This window comes from Antennarius striatus, chromosome 1 (assembly GCF_040054535.1).
Source record: "Antennarius striatus isolate MH-2024 chromosome 1, ASM4005453v1, whole genome shotgun sequence".
In the NCBI taxonomy this organism is placed as follows: domain Eukaryota; kingdom Metazoa; phylum Chordata; class Actinopteri; order Lophiiformes; family Antennariidae; genus Antennarius; species Antennarius striatus.
In genome coordinates this window covers 21,796,848-21,815,811 of record NC_090776.1, presented here as the reverse complement: position 1 = coordinate 21,815,811, position 18,964 = coordinate 21,796,848, and the positions used below count along the sequence as shown (strand labels likewise).

Sequence of the window (18,964 nt, the reverse complement as noted above, 5' to 3'; positions counted from 1 at the left end):
CACTGACATCTCTGAAAGGTTTGTGAACGACGCGGATGCGGACGGGATAGATCCCTGTTCTACAGAGCTGAAGTTTATCTTCAACACGTACCAACGTTACCTTGTTCTACAGGACTGCTTTAGTCTGTTGAGACTCGCCTGATATGCTAGTGTTCACTGGACACAATGGGTAATAATAGATTTATGTATTTTACGATCATATGACTTATATAGCTAGGAGACTTTTACTCCAAGATTTTAATTTGTTGGACGATGTCTAGCTAGCAAGCTTATTCTATTTTCGTTCTCGCTTTTAACATTTGGTTCGTCTTTCTCTAGCCAGCCAGCTAACGATAATAGTATCAATTATTTTAATTGACTGGATTACAGAAAATAATTGGGAGTAACTTGGTTATCAACAGTAATGCATGATATATTTCACTTGCATTAATGTCTTCGTAGATATTATAACATGAACGCATGATTTGATTGAAATATGGTACGCTTTCTTGTAGCTCTGCGGAAGAATACATATTTTCGCTGTCAATGTCGTGCTGTGGTCGGTTTACTCGTGGCATTCTGTGATTACGACAACATGTGATGTTATGACATTAGCACTTTAGTAGTTTTGAGCGCCCCCTAGTGTCTACTGCGATGTCCAATGAGTTATTTGAATGATAGGAATGACCTCATCAGTGTGAGCAGGTATCGTTATAACATACTGTATTACATTAGTTATGGTAATACTTGAACATAGTTATAAGGTTGAAATATGGTAAAGTTAGAATAGTTAAGAATAGAATAGTTACTGATTAATTGTCATTGATCATAATAATGGGGCGGCGGTAATCAGTATTTGGCTTGGGGATAGGAGGGTGACTGGTTCAAGTCCAGCGTAGCACAAAGTATGAACTGTGAACTGATTGCTGGCAAGATGTCAGTTCACCTTCTGAGCACTGCTGAGTTGCACTTGAGCAAGGCACTGAACCTCAAAAACTGTTTCCAGGGCACTGCATGTAGCTGCCCTTCAATCCACCATGTGTATATGCATGTATAATATGCACGTGTGATACAGTATATGAAGCGTAAAAATAATTTCTGGGAATTTATAAAGTGCCTCAAATCAGAAGGAAATGACACACCAGGTAGTCGCAGTCAGAGAACAATCACTGGATAATAAGGATGATGGTATCATGTAAAATTGATCCACAGATTAAATAATGTAATTTGTTGAACAGCAGGATTAAATTCAATTATGTAATTGATATCATAACAAAATAATCTTTTGGATGGGTAATTCAAGTTGGAAATTATGTTATTACATACTTCCAGTTGTTTTCTGCCTTAGAATTGCTGAAATGATCATTAATTATTGAGCTGACACTATAATAATCAAGGGGTTTTATAGAGTGTTGAATGCTGACGATCCATTTGCCATATTTGATCTGCCTACTTTCTTTGACTTTAGTTTTTAGGAAAATGTTATGACAATTGTGTTTTGGACTTTTGTTGTCCAATTTATTGCATTAAGTAAAACACAAGGATTGCAAGTGAGATCCATTTCTCTTAACCTTATACATGCTCAACGGGAGCACACTTCACTACCTATCAAGTCACTTTTTTGTGGTGTTGACCTGCAAGCTCCTAGCATTGACTTCCAGATGTACAACAAACTGTACAGTTAACTTTGCTGTGAAACTCCTCGAAATATGGAATATAATATGAATAAGTGTCACTTTACTCAAAATACAAATTATATTACAGTATTTCCGTTGTACCAGTTGATGTTTTTAGTTAAATATGACTAGATTTCAAGAATTCGGTTTTTGAAAAAATATTTTCAAAAGCAATGTGACTCTAGAAATGATATCATGGATAGTATTGCAGGATATGTGCAGCTGTCATGGGATCTAATCACATGTTGTGAAGTGACTCTTACAATGAGTCTTATACATAATGTGAGACACATGTGAATCAAAATATTCATGCTTTCATCAGTTGGTGCTGTTTCCTAACACATATTCTATTTATATCTGTGCCTGTAAAGAATTCCAAGTTTGTAGTCATTTATACATATACTGTATAATCATAACACTACTATATAGTACTGTGTACAAAACCACCAATATAATGACAATAATAATAATATATAGTATACTATATAGAGTATTCCCCTAAAAAACATGGTGCGTTTTCTCATAGCCCCTCTTATACACTCATATTTTATCCTCTTGGGAATATTTTGACTACAAGTAAATTTGAAAATCTCCCACAGGACTTGAACGCAACCGTGTACCCACAGCCCATGTACGTCCTTTCGTTTCCCATAATCCTGTTCGTGGCTTCGACGCTTTCACGTTGGATCTGCTGAGCGCGTGCGTCCTGCAGTGTGGGTGCGCGGGTTCCGGCAGCTCGACATCGTAGCAGCTCGGGGCTGCTCGGAGTCTCCGCTCGGGCTTGGACATCATTTTAAACCTCCTGATCGACTGGCACCGGGAAGGTGTTTTGTTTTTATTTTATTTTCTTTTTTTTTAACCGAAGGAATCATTTTTATGCATCCGTTTGTAAAACGGTCCCAACTACGGTTATCGAGTTGGCTGTTTGATGTCTCCTATTATTTTTATTTCGCTCATCACCAGTCCCCTCATTGCGGAATACTCTTGGAGTGGGTTAGGCGGAGGTTCCAGTTTTTTGCCGGGAGTGGACCGTAATATGTCCAGGCGAAAACAGACCAACCCCTTCAAAGTTAACTGTAGGTATCCGGTATTTTTTTTTACATTATTTTGTGCATTCAGGCCGCGTCTCGTTTTGTTGTGTGTTATTGTTTAGCGGGATGGTGTTTAACAGTGTTTCCATCGTCTCCGTTGACGCGCTGCATCGTCTAATAGACCAACAGACGCGTTACAGCAGAGAGGAATCCTCATGACATCCCATCATCACACGTTCAGTGTTCCACATTCACAGCATAAACACCCAACAGCTGACAATTAAACATCGAGCATTTATTTTGGCTTGCACAATTTTAATTTTATAATACGATGGATGTCTTCACCTTCATTATAATTTGGACTTTGTGTCAAAGATAATATCTGTCCATTTCTTTGCCTCTTTTTTTAATATTCTGCTTTAGTTACATTTAATTGTGCACGATTAAAAGAGGAACAAATCATTTAAGTGGACAGCTTATTTAGATGACAAATGTAAATATTGAGCTGAGTATGCAAATGAGCAGATCTCTAGTAATTATCCAGTATTTGTTTGGTGGCTGTTTATATTGTTGAAGATTTGCATATAGTTTTATGACATTTGCCACTTTAACCTAATGGTAAACAGCATTTGCCTTGCACCATAGTAGTGTACATTTTTTATGTTGATAATGTGTGCAAAAACCATCATTATCATTCTGGGAGAGGTATTTTTACATCTATCCAACTACATTCAGCAGAGTCCTTATTGTAGGACGTGTGGCTAACCATTTTGTTGAGAAGTAATTTCTATGGATGTTAATGAGCAGAAACGCGTGAAGACGAAACAGGATGAGAGTTTCTTGTTCAACTATCATCGGAAGGGTCAAGCTTTTCCACTTTGGTTCAGATGGTGTCGGTGCAGCTGGCTCTGACATCTCAGACTCAGTGTATGACAGCAGGAAAGTAGTCGAAAAAACTCAAATATGTAGCCTTTTAAACGACTGATGGATCTGTATGAAAGAGAAAATCTTTTTTTTTTTAAAAGTTAAACACTAAGATTCCAGCTTTTCATACGAATAAATCGGGTTAATTTCTGGAGCAGATATGATGTGACACCTGAGTTGGTTTCTGTGAAGTTAAGTGTTTATGGGAAGAAACTGTTTGTATTGTCAGTAATGGGGTGCCATGGTGGATAGTGCTGTTGCCTCACAAAAAGACGGTTCTGGGTCCTTTCTGTGTGGAGTTTGTAAGTTCTCCCCATGTCTATGGGGGTTCTATCTTGTTTTACCGCCTTTGTCCCACTCCCAAAAACACACTCTGTTGTGTTCAAGCCAACAGAGTGTTCAGGTTAAAGTCTTAGAAGTTCAAGACATGCGTATTTACCTTTGACTTTAGGTTGACAGTGGATGAAGCCATTGTTTCTCATATATCACCTTTTAAACCAGGACATGGTTTTAGATATTTTCTTCTACAACCGACCTCTGCCTGCTCTCTTCCTCCGTGTGGTCTGAGTGTCCACATCCCCACTTAAAGCGTCCTTGTCATCAACCAGTGGTTCCTCATACAAAGCATCTCAATTTCAATCGAAAGTGAAAACTGTCAGATAAAACTCAAAGTTTCTTGAGGAATAGTGAGGAAACCCCTGCTGTGAATTAATAACTGGTGTCTTTCCCTTTGCTTTTGACATTCTGACCTCTTTACGCCCTTTTTGGTGGACAGACGGCTGACCGAGCGATCACCCGGCGTCGCCTGCTGGAGTTATGAACACAGCACTCCTCCTTTCTAAACATAGTTTGTTAAAACTGCTGCTGATATATATCTTGCACTTGCGACATGCAGAAATCTCCGAGCGCTAAAGAGATCGTTTGCCCCTCTGTGATGATTCTACGAGAGCCCAGAGTGGAAGCTAAAAACCCTCAGGAGGGTTTATTTCAGTGTGGTCTCGGCTGCGGCTCACTTGGTGCACTTCATGTGAGAAATCCAAAAGATTTTTTTACACTGACGAGCCTTTGCCCTTGCCGTGTCACAGGAGTGTGATCTCAGACTCTGTTTTGCACATCGACTTCCTCCGTGCTTTTCCTTGATTGCTTTACCCGTCTTTTCTCGTGAGGTATGGATTGCATTCACAGACGAGAGGGTCAGACCGGATTGACAGACTGACGGACCAGACAGGCGGGGAGTCTGAGAGACAGGCAGACTGACAAGAACGCACACACACACACACATTCACACACACGGGGGATTCCAGACAATAATACAATAATGCTGTCTGTGTAGGTTTTTGTAATTGATGCACAACAGCATCGAGACACATGGCAATATCCAAAAGTTAATTTTAGGGGTAGAGGTGATACGTATCTTCTGGAGAAAATGGACACCAGCTGATAAACATCTAGCTAGGTATTAGAGTTCATGTGTGGTGACAGAGGTTAAATCATCTTTTTTTTTTGGAGGAGGGGGGACATGATGTTCAAACAATACAACAGAAACACGTTTTCTTTTGGTTCTGTTTTGCTTTTACAAATTTTCATTGAACTTTTTCTCTCAAATTTGTCTTTCACTTGGTCTTCTGTGATTTTGTGTCCTTTCCTGGTGGCAGTGTCGTTATTTGACTGGATCAAAAGCCATAAAATAAGATTATTCCTTTCTCTGCTGGTATCATGAAAAATATTTTGGGTTCATTTCAGACTATAAATAATCTAGAGAAAAAAGAAAATGGTTCATCACCTGAGCTGTCTTTGCAATAGTACAGTATTTTCCGCACTATAAGGCGCACTGGACTATAAGGCGCACCTTCAACAAATGGCCTATTTTAAACCTTTTTCATATACAGGTATAAGATGCACTGGATTTTAAGGTGCATCTGATTTTAAGGTGCACCTTCAACGAACAGCCTATTTTGAAACGTTTTTGTTTTTTTCAAATTTAAAGCGTACTGAATTATAAAACACACTGGATTATGTGGCGCACTGTCGGCTTTTCAGAAAATGAAAGGCTTTTAGGTGCGCCTTATAGTGCAGAAAATACTGTATTTCATTTCTTAGAGTGTGGGTGGGTGGGTGTGTGTGTGAGAGGGAGAGAAAGGAACCCCAGTGCTTCCTGCAGATTCATTGCTGTAGTGTGTGTTTTGGAAGGGACGGCGGGTCAATGGGAGGAGGAGGAGGAGGCCACTTTGAATCCAACAGGACCCCCCATTGCTCCGTGTCGGAGTAGAGTTTTGGCATTCTGTCTTTTGTCTGTTTTGTTTTGAGCGCTACCCCTCCAGCCCCCCATTGCCTCTCCTCCTCCCTTCCTCCCTCTTTCTGTGTGTCTGTTGGCTGATGAGTTTGTCTCTTTGTCTGGATTCAGTCAGACACTGCGTCACCTCCTGCCTACAGACACACAGACGCAGAGATAACATCACAGTGGCAGGACCGAGGGGGGAGGAGAGACAGATGTACAGACAGAACCTTAGCGGCGGGGGGATGGGTATCAGTCACACATCAATCATTGGCGGTGTGTGTGGTGTCGCCAGTTTGTTGTAGTAGTTCATAGTTCAATATCCTGACCCTCTCCATCACTAATGGATGGTTTTGGTTTCCATGGGAAAAGTACCCAGCCTCTATCTACACACCCTGGAATAATAGTGCAGCACGCTGACTGAGAAACAGCCCAGGTTTGTGACGATGGCTGTAAATGACACCTGTCAGTCTCAGGTAACTGCAGTCAGGATCTCCTGCCCGTCACGTGTCTCCGATCTTACCGGGGGGGGGGGGGGGGGGCACTAGTGGATTGAAGAGATCGTTTTGTGTAGCTCTCTGATGTGGGATGTTGAGTGGCGTGACAACAAAACTGTCTCCAATCAAACAGTTTTTGGCAAGTTTGCCTGGTCAAGTGTGATAATGAGAAAAGAGAATCCTGCACCCCCGCTGGGCTACCATCAAACATACAAAAGTAAAAAAAAAAAAAACATCACAAAGAGTTAATTGAGGCACATATGGGCTGCCATGATACGAAGCTTTATCCACCCCCTCATGAGCCTCATGATGGTATAGATGTAGAAGTTACATACAAGCAGGGAGGACAGAGGGTGAGCCAGGCTGTTAGTGTGTGGGTGGTACTGAGAGAGAGAGAGAGAAAAAACACACTGAGTTGCAAGGTAGTTAGCCGGAAGAAAAGAGTGCACGCTCGCCTCCCCCCGTGGGACTGCAGCACGACCGTCGAGCAGAGCTAGCATGTATCTGAGCGTATGCGTGTGTGAAAAAGTGGGGGTTGTGATGCAAATGAAGTTAATGTATGTCAGTGGCTTCGCCTCGGCGTTCATTATTTCATTTCAGAGGCGGAGAGCTGGAATGGAAGCCACCGACGTTCTGGGAGTCCCCGTGTCTGAACACACTGCTCAGACGGATCACCAGTTTATTTAACTGGGGAATAAGTAGTTGTGGTGTTTTGAAATGTTAGGTCAAAATTAGGACTGTCACTTTAACGCGTTAATTAGATTAATTAATTACGCTGCAAATTAATGCGCTATAAAAATTAACGCAATTAATCGCGAGTGGCAGATTTGGCCCATTGAGGGACCCGTAGGCTGCAGTGACGTCACTTCCTACCTGCGCCACTAGTCAAAAGCAGAGTGACTGACAACAGAGATGGACGTGACACAGGAGAGCGAGGTAAGACCACTCGGACCTTTGGGCGGAAAGTTTCTTTATAAAAAGAGCAAAGAATGAACTATCAACAAAAACGCAGTGATTCTGCGCTGTAGACGCCTCCGTCAGTCTGCCCCAGGGCAGCTGTGGCTAAACACGTAGCTTACCATCAACAAGTATGAATGAGGAGTGAATGAATAATGGATCTGATGTAAAGCATCTTTGAGTGTCCAGAAAAGCGCTATATAAATCTAATCCATTATTATTATTATTGGTACCTTTTGTAAAAGAGAATCTTCATATCACTGAAGCAGCTCCAGCCTAACGTATCATTCATTCATTCATTTTCCAACCCGCTTAATCCGCTAATGCAGGTCGCAGGGTAGCCAGTGCCTATCCTGGCAGTCTCAGGGTGTGAGGCGGGGGACACTCCGGGCACGATGCCAGTGTACCGCGGAGCCACACAGAAACAAACAATCATTCACACACACTCACTCCTTTTGGTCGACTGCGGTTGTGGTAAAGTGCTCAACAAATAAAGTTTGGATTGGATTGGATGGACAATTTGGGACCGGCCAATCAACCTGAAGCATGCTTTTGGAGGTGGGAGGAAGCCGGAGAACCCGGAGAGAGCCCACGCAGACACGGGGAGAGCATGCGAACTCCGCACAGAGCGGGACTCGAACCCGGGTCCGCCGTGTTGTGAGGCAGCAGCGCTAACCACTGCGCCACCGTGCCGCCCCCTAATGTATCATTTAAATGCAAAACATGTAAAGGACACAGAGTTGTCTGTTGTCAGTTCCTGTAACGTTAGCTTAGGAAAAGCCTGTTGGCATCTTGATATTTAGTGGCCTTATTTAGAGGCATGTTATACTATTCATTTTGAATTGCTGTATTGAGTCAGCTTTAGTATTCATTTTGATTGAGTCTGCTTGTATGCCTATTTGAGACTCAGCCTTATTTTATTTCTGAATTGTATTTATTTTAATTAACTGTATTCGTATTGCGTTTTTGAGAAATGCACCTGGTGTAATTGGTTTGCTGATTTGCTTGGCCTTTTTTCTTTGAATTTCATTTATAAAGCACACTTAACCTATAAAAATATGGATTTCTAATCTTCTCTTCTTGGTGTATTCTATTGATTAGTCATGCACTACAATTTTGTAATGTCCTAGAATTCAAATTCTTTATTTGGGGGCCTTTAGCAGGTATGAGATTAAAATGTGATTAATTAGATTAATTACAAATCCTGTAATTAGATTTTATTTTTTTTAATCGCCTGACAGCACTAGTCAAAATATTACTGGGATAGTTTAATAAATGAAAGATCCGTTTGGCCAGCTGGATAGTCTGTGTGATCGAGTTTGACATCCCTGCATGAGAGGGTCGCAAAAGTTGATAGAGGTGTATAAAAAAAACAAAAAACACCCTTAGGTCATGCCTCTCGATCACTGTAATTATATCAGTTTGTGCTCAGTCTGACGGGAAACCGTTCTGATCTCATTCTGGACAGATGTTGTGTGTCTGACTGTGAATGAACAGGAACCTCCAGCTTGTGTACAGGTGAATGAAAAATTCATACCTTCCTGTGGTGTGCTGTGGCAGTAGATGCTGTCACTGTGGGCAAAAGAAGGCATGTGGTGGATAAAATAAAGAGACTTCTGTATCGCATTAGACTCAGTTTATCTTTATGTTGGGCTGTACTTGTAATATTCTACACACACCAGAGATTAAGCTACGTCGTTCCTCAAAAGCCGTCTTCTGGAACCTTGAATCCTGACGGGCGTCTTGTGGCCCATATTTTTTTTCCGACAGCCCGTCACACAGGCTTTATTTACAAACCCGACAAGAATTTTTACCTTTCATTCATTGTCATATCAAAGACTTACAGTATTTTCATCACTATAAAGCGCACTGGATTATAAGGCGCACCTTCAATGATTGGCCTATTTAATGAAAAAATGTATACATAAAGTACACTGGATTATAAAACACATCTGAGAACTCATCTTCAATGAATGGTCTATTTTAAAACTTTTTTCACATATAAGGCACATTGGATTATAAAAAATTGAGAAAATTAAAGGTTTTTTGGTATGCCTTATAGTGCGGAAAATACTGTACTTTTCATGCTCTTCATCCAACGTGGTGTAAAGGTGTTGGACCATCCAACTTGACTATGTTTCCATCAGATGAGTTGGAGATAGTGTTGATCAAGCGTGCCATAAAGAAATGGAAAATCAAATCTTAACAATCATCATTAAATTATAAAAAAATCACTTTTTTTCTTTTCTTTTTTTTTTTGCAAATCCAGTAAAGTTAGTTTGTTATCCCCAGTTGAAATGTTACTGACCGCTTTCATCTTAATGTCTCCAGGGCCATTTCACACTTCAGGCATCCCAGGACTTCAACACACTATTAACATGGACGGAAGAGACGAATTCACAGAGGACATCGAGTGCTGCAGCAACAACTCCCAGGAAATCCAAGAGCAGGATAGCATCACAGGTACAGGCTGGAGGGATGGGCAGAGGAGCTGGAGGGACTCTGCTGGGGGGCTGTTAGTGAGAGTAAGCCCTGCTCTGTGTTCTGTTGTCTGTCTGTATTGATAGGGATGTGTTTGCCTCCATAGAAGACAGTGACAGCGACCCTGACAACCACGGTGAAGACTCGTCCTCTAACACCTCCGCCGACGACCATATGACCGCCAAAAGATCTCAGTGCCGCCTACTAGGAGCGGGAGTCAAAGAGGTGAGGGGGGGGCTGGTGACTGTCATGGTTGGGATTCTGGCCAAATTTGGTTCTAGTGGTCTTATTTATGCCTCATCTTAAAGAAGTTTGAGTTCTACATGCAGCGGAATTATTCAATTCCCAGTGTGTATTGAATAATACACACTGGGATGTGTATTGAATAATACACACTGGGTAATACACACTGGGTAGAGCGGACGTCTGGGGACCACACATAGCCCAGCCATCGGCGGTTCAACTCCCGCTCCCGCCAGACATCTTTGGAGTGTGAGCAGACAGTGGGAGGTGTCAGCTCACCTCCCAGCCACTGCCGAGGCGCCCTTGAGCAAGGCGCCGTCCCCCCCACAAGCTGCTTATTGGGGCGCACCCAGAAGTCGTGACCCATCCCTCCACCTCTCCTGTATGAATTGCTATTAATTGCATGCCTACAGGCCCCTAGTGTGTGTTGTGTTTGTTCAGGGGCCTGTATACGATGTTTGTGTGTGCTTTAACAACTCTTCTTCTTCTCCTTTCAGCTTTTCCCTGCAGGGGTCGCCACAGCGAATCAGTTGCCTCCATCTAACCCTGTCTTCTGCATCCTCTTCTCTCACACCAACTACCTTCATGTCCTCTTTCACTACATCCATAAACCTCCTCTTTGGTCTTCCTCTAGGCCTCCTGCCTGGCAGTTCATAACTCAGCATCCTTCTACCAATATATTCACTATCTCTCCTCTGGACATGTCCAAACCATCTCAGTCTGGCCTCTCTGACTTTATCTCCAAAACCTCTAACATGTGCTGTCCCTCTGATGTATTTTGACTAACACACACACACACACATATACATATATATAATGTACAAAAACTGGAGTGGAAAAGATAATTTCCCCATTTGTGTGGACGAATAAAGTGGATTTAATCTTTAATATGTTAATAATACTGATTTTATATTTGTGGGGATGTATGATCGACGTTATCGATCAGGTACAGTAATCCCTTGCTTATTCGCGTTTCGGGATGCACGGCTTCACTACATCATGGATTTTTATAAGGCAGTCACGTGATACCGTACACGCCTGCTATTGGCTGACAGCACCCCTGTGTGTGCTCACGGTTCCTCTTGCGATTTTTCTTTAATACAGAAATGCTTTAAACAGTCTATAAGAGCGTAGGAAAAAAGTAATGCATATAGAAGGTGGTTTAAAATCAGTATGGGGAGGGTTCATAAACGTCTAAATTACCGTAAATAATAAAATAAATCTTCGCAATATCGGGGAATTTCGTTTTTTGTGGCGGTTAGTGGAACGCATTAACCACTAGTATCAAGGGATTACTGTACGGGTAAATAGTGAAAATGAGTAACAACTTTTTAAACGACAATCTTTTGTGAATTAGGAATATTCAATTATCCGTCTTTGCTCGCCCCCCTCAGGCCTGTTGTAACTGACCGTTGTAGATGTATTTATATCCATTGGACTGGTGCGGATCACTCCTGGTAGCAGCAAATATGTTTTTTTGACCGGACCATCTGAAAATGTTCTGTATATCAGCTTGTGTGTGTGACTCATGTGCAACAGCACACAGCATCATGTCGCCCGTGACTCACCGGGGTTTCAGGGAATTTCAGCCGTTTGCGCACACACTTATCTATCACATGCTAGAAATGCTCCAACCTGCAAGAAAAAAAGCTGTGCATTAAACTCAGAGTTCAGATTGTGAATAATCTCCAAATAAAGACAAATAGATTGCAACTGCAAATCAAAATGGTGGTACCTGCACATTTGTTACTTGCCGTTTTCCTGACATCTGTGTGTGACAATGCTTTATTTTCCTCAGGAGTGTGAGGAAGGCTCGGACCTCAGCAACAACTTTGTGTGTCCTCTTTGCACTCTGGATTTCAGCAGCCCTGAGAAGCTCATCTCCCATGTCTACCAGGTGAGAACCTCCGTCTTCATCAAGTGCACAATAATGGAAACAAAGCAGCTCCAGATCTTTTATTGCTTCCTGTGAGGTCATCACCTTTAAAGCCAATAAGAAGCTTTGAGCATCAGCGCTCCAGTGAAATGCAGGTGGGGGTCGTTGACCTGATCCCGTGCTCGGTGTGATCAGGTAGAGGCAGGAGTCTAAAAACTAAAGCAGGACAACACTGGGAAAGGAGGTCGACCAGAACTCAAATATTCTGTGTCCTCTTTTTGAAGAAGATTATACATCAGCAGTAAATTATTACCAGAGCTCTCTTAAAGTGCTGCTTTTACAGTTTCGCCTCCTCCTCAGGTTAATTATCCTTCATTTTACGGTAATTCACACCTTCAGCTCTTTTTATGTCTCCAACAATCATCTCATCTGTTTGGTAGCAGGACTACACAAAACCAATGGATAGATTTGTATTAAAGTTTCTCCCGAGTATACTAAAGGTGACTTTTTTTTGTGACAATCCAGATCAGGGCGTAGATGTTGGTGATTTCAAAGGATTACATTGTGAGATATATCAGTTTCCATCTTTTTGGATTAACTTTAGAGCTATGCAAAGCGTATGGATGTCAACCATTAGGTTCTTCTTTTCTTGACCTTTATTTGTCCCTGTCGTGAATTTTGACAATCAAATACCACAAAGCAGAAAGTCACCATCTTCATCTTTTCTTGTCAGTGGTCGACTTCAAACATGTTTTGTCCTTCTCTTCCTTTCCTTTCCTTTCCTTTCCTTTCCTTTCCTTTCCTTTCCTTTCCTTTCCTTTCCTTTCCTTTCCTTTCCTTTCCTTTCCTTTCCTTTCTCCTTTTTCACCAGCACACAACGATGATGAGCAACACCAAGAGCTTCGTGTGCCCAGTATGTGGGCGAGCCCTGAGTTCGCCGGGCTCGCTTGGACGGCATCTTCTCATCCACTCCGAGGACCGCCTCTCCAACTGCGCTGTCTGTGGCGCTCGCTTCACAGACACCAACAACTTCAACAGGTGGGGTTTGACTCTACCGTATGTCTGGTCTTCTTTCTTTGAAAGGATGTCGAACAAGTGATTTTAAAGATATAAATGTACTTTTATGGCCCCAGAGGTTTTTCTAGATTTTTTTTTTTCTCTTAAAATCACAGATCTGTCATGAAGCAGGTAATTTGTATTAAAACATTTAAATACATTACTCCCACTAGTTTTGGATCCAAAAAAATCATAATATGTAGTAAATAAGTATAAAATGTAGCGTGTGCTTGCATCATTCTCTTTGCAATAAATAATACTCCTGCTGTTGTATTCGTTTTTACACATTTCATACAAGAAGTAAGGTCGGCTACAAACATGTCTTTATCCAACAAAGACAGCAGAAATCTCTGATTCAGCTGCAGATGCTGCTTTAAAACCGCAGTTTAATTCATGAGACTGTATTTTGGCATGAGTGCAGTGAAAACACACCCCAAAAAAAAAAAAAAAAAAGATGAGTCATTAATGTGAGGTCCTTTAAAAACAACTATTTAGGTACTTACATATCCTACTTCGTCCCAGGATATGATCAAATCCATCCAAAGGAGAGCTGGCTGAAAACACATCATTAGTACTGCTTAGTGGAACATGAGGGGTGAATAAAATTAGCGCCGAGATGACAGGTTTAATGGAAATAAACTGAGGTTGCTTAGCAACTAGCAGTACCTTGAAATTTAAGCAGCACTACCAATGTCAAGATCTGTTGTAGGAGAAACAAGGAAGGAAGCCGCGATGAATGTTTGAGTGAAGAGAAAAAACAAACAAACCAAAAAAAGTCATTAGCCGTCATAGATGATGGAATCATCGTCAATAGAGGATGTATGAAATTAGTCTTATCAGTTTTACAGCATCTGAAACAGATACTTTGTCTGTAAGCAAGTCACCTGAAAAAAAAAAGAAGCTCCCTCCCCCCCAAAAAAGCCCAAACTCCTATATAAGTTTCGTAAACAATGATAAAGTCCGTTGATGCACTGGCGACCTGTCTGGAGTGTTCCCTGCCTCTCGTATGTAGAAACTCAGTCATGCGTACACATGAGCTACATCTTTACTCTGCGGACAACACGTGGGAGAGAACGATATACGGTCTCAGTTGATGTTCGTCTTCAACTAGCGGTGGTGTCCCAAAACACGGCTCGTGACTCGATTTTCCACTCGTGTCTCGAACAAAAATATAGACAAAGCGATGGCTTGTATGTCAAAAAAACTCGTGTATGTGAAGGTACTACTGTAACAAGGCGACGTGTTTCCTCTGTTATGCAGGGGAATGATATTTCACTTCCACCAAGCCAGGATGTACAGTATTTTTCGCACTATAATGAGGATGTGCAGTATTTTTCGCACTATAAGACGCAACTTCAACGAATGGCTTATTTAAAAAATGTATTTCATACATAAGGAGCACTGGATCATAAAGCTCACTGGATTATAAAACACATCTGAGAACTCATACTTTTTTCATATATAAGGCGCATTGGATTAAAAGAAATTGAGGAAATGAAAGGCTTTTGGGTGCGCCTTATAGTGGGGAAAATACTGTAATTTAAAACCCAGTAGGATTATGCCTCACCAGTGAAGAAAAACAAACATCGAAATGACACGAGTATATCTGGAAATCAGTTTCAAGAAAGGAACAAATGTTCTCCGTGTGTGTTTTTTCAGGGCGAAGCTTAAAGACGTCCTTGACACGACCAGGATGGACGCCGCCAGCGGAAGGGACACCTGTTCCCTGTCCAGCAGCCCTATGACCAGCCCCTCCCACGGCTCCTGCCATGGACCGGGCCCCAGCTCCAGCCCCGGTTCCTGCCAGGGCCCCCATCCCTGTGAAGCGCCCGACCTCGACCCCAACCTATGTGAAGCCCATCGTCCCTGCCAGGGACTGGGCCACATTTCGAGCCAGTGTCACGGCCCCGGCCCCGGACAGTGTTCAGCGTCCGAACAAGGAGCCTCCTTCCCCTCCCTGCCCGACAGTCTCCTCAGCGAAGGGCCGTCACTCGCGTCCATCCCCGACTCTCTTCACTCCTCTTCCTCCAGCCTTCCTCCTATCCCTGACATCCTGAGCCCGATGCCCGTGTACCCCGCCGGGGTGCTGCTGGTGTGCAACAGCTGCGTAGCCTACCAGCAGCTGGTGGAGGCCCAGTCGCCGACGCGAAAATGGGCTCTGCGTCGGAAGAACGAACCGTTGGAAGCCCGTATGCAGCGTCTGGAGCGAGAGCGCACGGCGAAGAAGAACAAGCGTGCGTGCGAGACGGACGACGAAAGGGAACTGCGGAGGCTGCGGGACCGCGAGGCCAAACGCATGCAGAGGATGCAGGAGTCGGAAGAGCAGCGGGCACGCCGGCTGCAGAGAGACAGGGAGGCCATGCGTTTGAAGAGGGCCAACGAGACGCCGGAGAAGAGGCAGGCCAGGCTGATCCGCGAGAGAGAGGCCAAGAGGATCAAGCGACGGCTGGAGAAGATTGACCCGGCTCTGAGGACGCAGATCGAGCACGATCCGGCTGCGATGGCCGCCCTCACGGCAGACATGAGTCTGTTCCAGTTCCCCTGCCCGATGCCAGTCCCTTCCATCGATAACGGTCTGTTCATGAAGCTGCCCTAAATGGAACGCGCCTTGACAGTGAACCATTCCAAGCTCTTCTGTGTTGAACATCTTCACACGCAAACTTCTTTATTGAACACAGACCAAACTTGACTTTCTAATTTATTACCGTCTAGAAGACCTTGGGAACAGGGTTGAGAATGTCTCACATTGTACGGATGATGACAAAACCGCATGTTGTAAAGAGATTTATCCGTGCGTCAGTGGGCCAGCAGATCCAACACACTTCATTCTAGGAAGAGTTCCTCTTCCTCTTGATGGGAAAAAGTCTTTTTTTTGCACATGGACCTCCAGTGGTGGGAGTGGGGACTCTGTAGCCGCAGCCTCCTCCTTTCCGGTCCGCTCCACGAGCCCGGTGGCTTGTTAGCTACACCTCCGTCTTCAAGCTGCTGTCACGGGGCGCTGGGAAGTTCATATTCAGTCAAACTACTACCTCAGCTGGCGCCATGTTTGTGCCCTCTGTCTTGTGGCTTACAGCATTCCAACTCCAGGCTTCCAAAGCTCTACACAGACCCTAACTACAGAGGATGCGGGTTGTTTCCCCCCCCCACAGTTCATTTTTATCACTCAGGCACTTTAATAGGACACAAACATTCTCATAAATATACTCCCCCCAGGTTCGATTCAGTGTAACTCTGAATGTTTTGTCCTATTTAACATGCCCAGTGTTGCTCAACACACACACGTTCTCCGGTGATATTTTTTTTTCTCTGCATCACTACACACTCCCAGTATTTTCCCTTTTTTTTTCTCAACGTTAGTGTGTTTCTTTGACTTTAAAAAAAAAAAAATCAGTCTGTGCTGCTGTCATTGTACTGTACATTAGTTACCTCTTAAATATTTTATGCTCATTGTACTTGTCAACCACAGAATTTGTAACATTACTTGAATTCTGCCCATCAGATGCAGGCTTCATTTTTAAGGATCACAGTTAAATCTATGTAACAGTGACGTGGGTGGTGAAGCTGCCGTACCTTCGATAAATCTGCACCGCTTAAAATGGGGATAATTTCCAAATACCCTCTGCTGGCAGAATAGAGTTATTCATTCAAATGTCAGAGGAACGTATTTTAAAAATGTTTAAACCTGTGTTTTGTTCTTTCTTTTTTTATCTCCATCTATCTCAGAGCACTGGGGCTACGTTCACACTCAGCCCACACTGGAAAACAAAATCATATTCCTTAACCTCATTCTGGCACATATTTATGCAATATAATGAGAATATGATTTTCATGTGGGAAATGCTGGTAACAAAATAAGCCCAAAAGTCCTCCGAGTAATGAGAGGCCGTCGCTGGATGACCCTCATAAGGTCACCTCCAGTTCTTTGTTGCTTTCTATTTATTTTTGTCACTCCTCCGAATTCAAATGGTTACAGTGTCAAATGAGCAGTTTCTGCAATATTCTTCCGAGGATACCAGACTGAAAGACGAGTACTAGTTCTGTTTGAGTCACTCCTAGATCACCTACCTATTACAGCACATGTAATAAAGGTTAAAAAAAAAAGTGCTATTGAAAGTTTCATGAATACTTTTATATTTTTATCTACAAACTTACACGTTCTGAATAGTTTACGCTTTCCAAAAAAGCTGATTATGACGGAACTGCAAACCAGTCGGAACACTAAATACTATAAATACAACATACACTTTCAGAACTGCTGAAAGAGAATTAAAAATGTCAAATTAAAAACCTTACCGGCTCATAAACTGGCATATTTCATTTCCAACATACGGGGATTCTGTGAAGCGTCCTCTTGTGGGGGGGGAGTTTACAAAGTACACTACAAAAGCATGATATTTAATTACCCCTTACACTACAATAGCTTGATATTTAATTACCCCGTATACAACGTTAGCTTTTTTTTTTTTTGTTTCTCAAAGCTGCTGTACGTTAACCATGTATAAGGGAAAGCGTTCACAAAACATGAACAAGGTCAACCAAGGACAGAATCCCCCCCCCCCTCCCAAAAAAAGTTTAGTTTTGGGCTTTTCTAGGAGTGCATCAAACCTCTATGCAACAGATGTTTTATTTACTCCCAAGGGTAATGAATTCACGATCACCGAAACTATGCAGAATTCAACTTTTAATTTTAACTGACTTCATTCTAAAGCTTCTCAGGCAATCTCACTCTGGGCTTGGCGCCTGCGGTACCCTCTACATCCTGGTTCGTAAGAATCACGTGCAGGTCCTGCCTCTTGACTTTTTAGAGCCACTTTGTTCCCAGATAGGTTTTGTCGTCTCAGTTCAGCACATCGAAAGCAACAGGGTTCCACTGCCATCCTTTTCATGACACACAAATATGAAGGGCAGGTCGAAGTTCTCAACAGTCTTCAGGTGTCTTTTATTTATCTCTTCTCTCAGATTATGAATACTGGGTATTCTCAGAGGTTGCTAATGAAATGCCCTTTTATCCAACATCACATTAACGCGTCACACGGCCCGACACACTTCTGCCAGGGCGCAGTGGGGTCTATACGTGCAGTACTTTCAGTATAGATGAGGTAGGAGCTGCATGCCATGAAAATGCACTTGAGAATGGTTCAGTATGAGTTTATGTTCTTTTGTTACTTTATGCCTGCCTGATTTGTAAAAGTCTAAGCAAAAGGAGAAATGTTTGAAACGTTGGCCTTTCTATACACAATCAGGATTTTCTCTCAATGTCCATGTTTACAATACAAACCTCTCTGAACAAGGCCAAAATGAATGAACTTTAAACCACTCATGAGAATATTCATGCTTGCTGTGATATCAGTGAATTGACATGTTTGGGATGCCATCCTGTTTCTGGATTAACAGATGTACAAACCATGATGAAACCTGGTCAAGAAAATGTGGAATAAACAGTGACATTATTATAATAGTTGTGTCCAGCGTCACTTCGTCTCCATTTGCTGGAGTTAGCACATATTGTTGAGTTGAAAACCTAAAGCTCTGATGGCATCTGTTCTTTAACTGCTTTTAATGTTCTGGTTAAAAGATATACTTTATTTACCCCAAACTGGGAAATTTATACTTTTGAAAATATACTTAACTTTTAATCTTAGTTCTCAAAACTAGTTCACCACAAACTTCCACTCACGATTAAAAAAACCCTAAAATACATACCATGACTAACTAAAGAACCACAGCACACAAGTTGAATAATAGTTTATATTTGTATAGATATATATGTATATATTATATTGTGTTTACTTAACAAACATGATAAATGCAATGTCTCCAAGTTGGCTGTAACAATAAAAATACAATATCTTTGTGTCCTTAAAGTACATAGAATTAAAACAGCAAAACAAAAAAACAAAAACCGCCCTAAATAGTTCACAGAGGTACAAATATACAGTACAAATCTATTCATTCAAAACTGGTACAAA

The 18,964-nt window shown here is 42.2% G+C and overlaps 1 protein-coding gene across 4 annotated transcripts; it reads left to right on the top strand.

Moving 5' to 3' along the window:
* Nucleotides 1–31: 31 nt before the first annotated feature.
* Nucleotides 32–18,528, top strand: znf821 (zinc finger protein 821). Of its 4 annotated transcripts, none has more exons than XM_068320601.1 (6): nt 32–169; nt 9,671–9,802; nt 9,927–10,045; nt 11,862–11,960; nt 12,811–12,977; nt 14,655–18,525. In XM_068320601.1, the coding sequence occupies exons 1-6, from the start codon at nt 166–168 to the stop codon at nt 15,589–15,591; spliced, it is 1,458 nt and encodes a 485-aa protein (XP_068176702.1). In that variant the 5' UTR covers nt 32–165; the 3' UTR covers nt 15,592–18,525. The 4 variants fall into 4 exon arrangements, with proteins under 4 accessions (XP_068176702.1, XP_068176695.1, XP_068176685.1 ...); XM_068320594.1 differs by lacking the exon at nt 32–169 and adding an exon at nt 2,516–2,731 and having other exon boundaries at nt 9,930–10,045; nt 14,655–18,528; XM_068320584.1 differs by lacking the exon at nt 32–169 and adding an exon at nt 2,518–2,731 and having other exon boundaries at nt 14,655–18,527.
* The last annotated feature ends 436 nt before the right edge of the window (nt 18,529–18,964 follow it).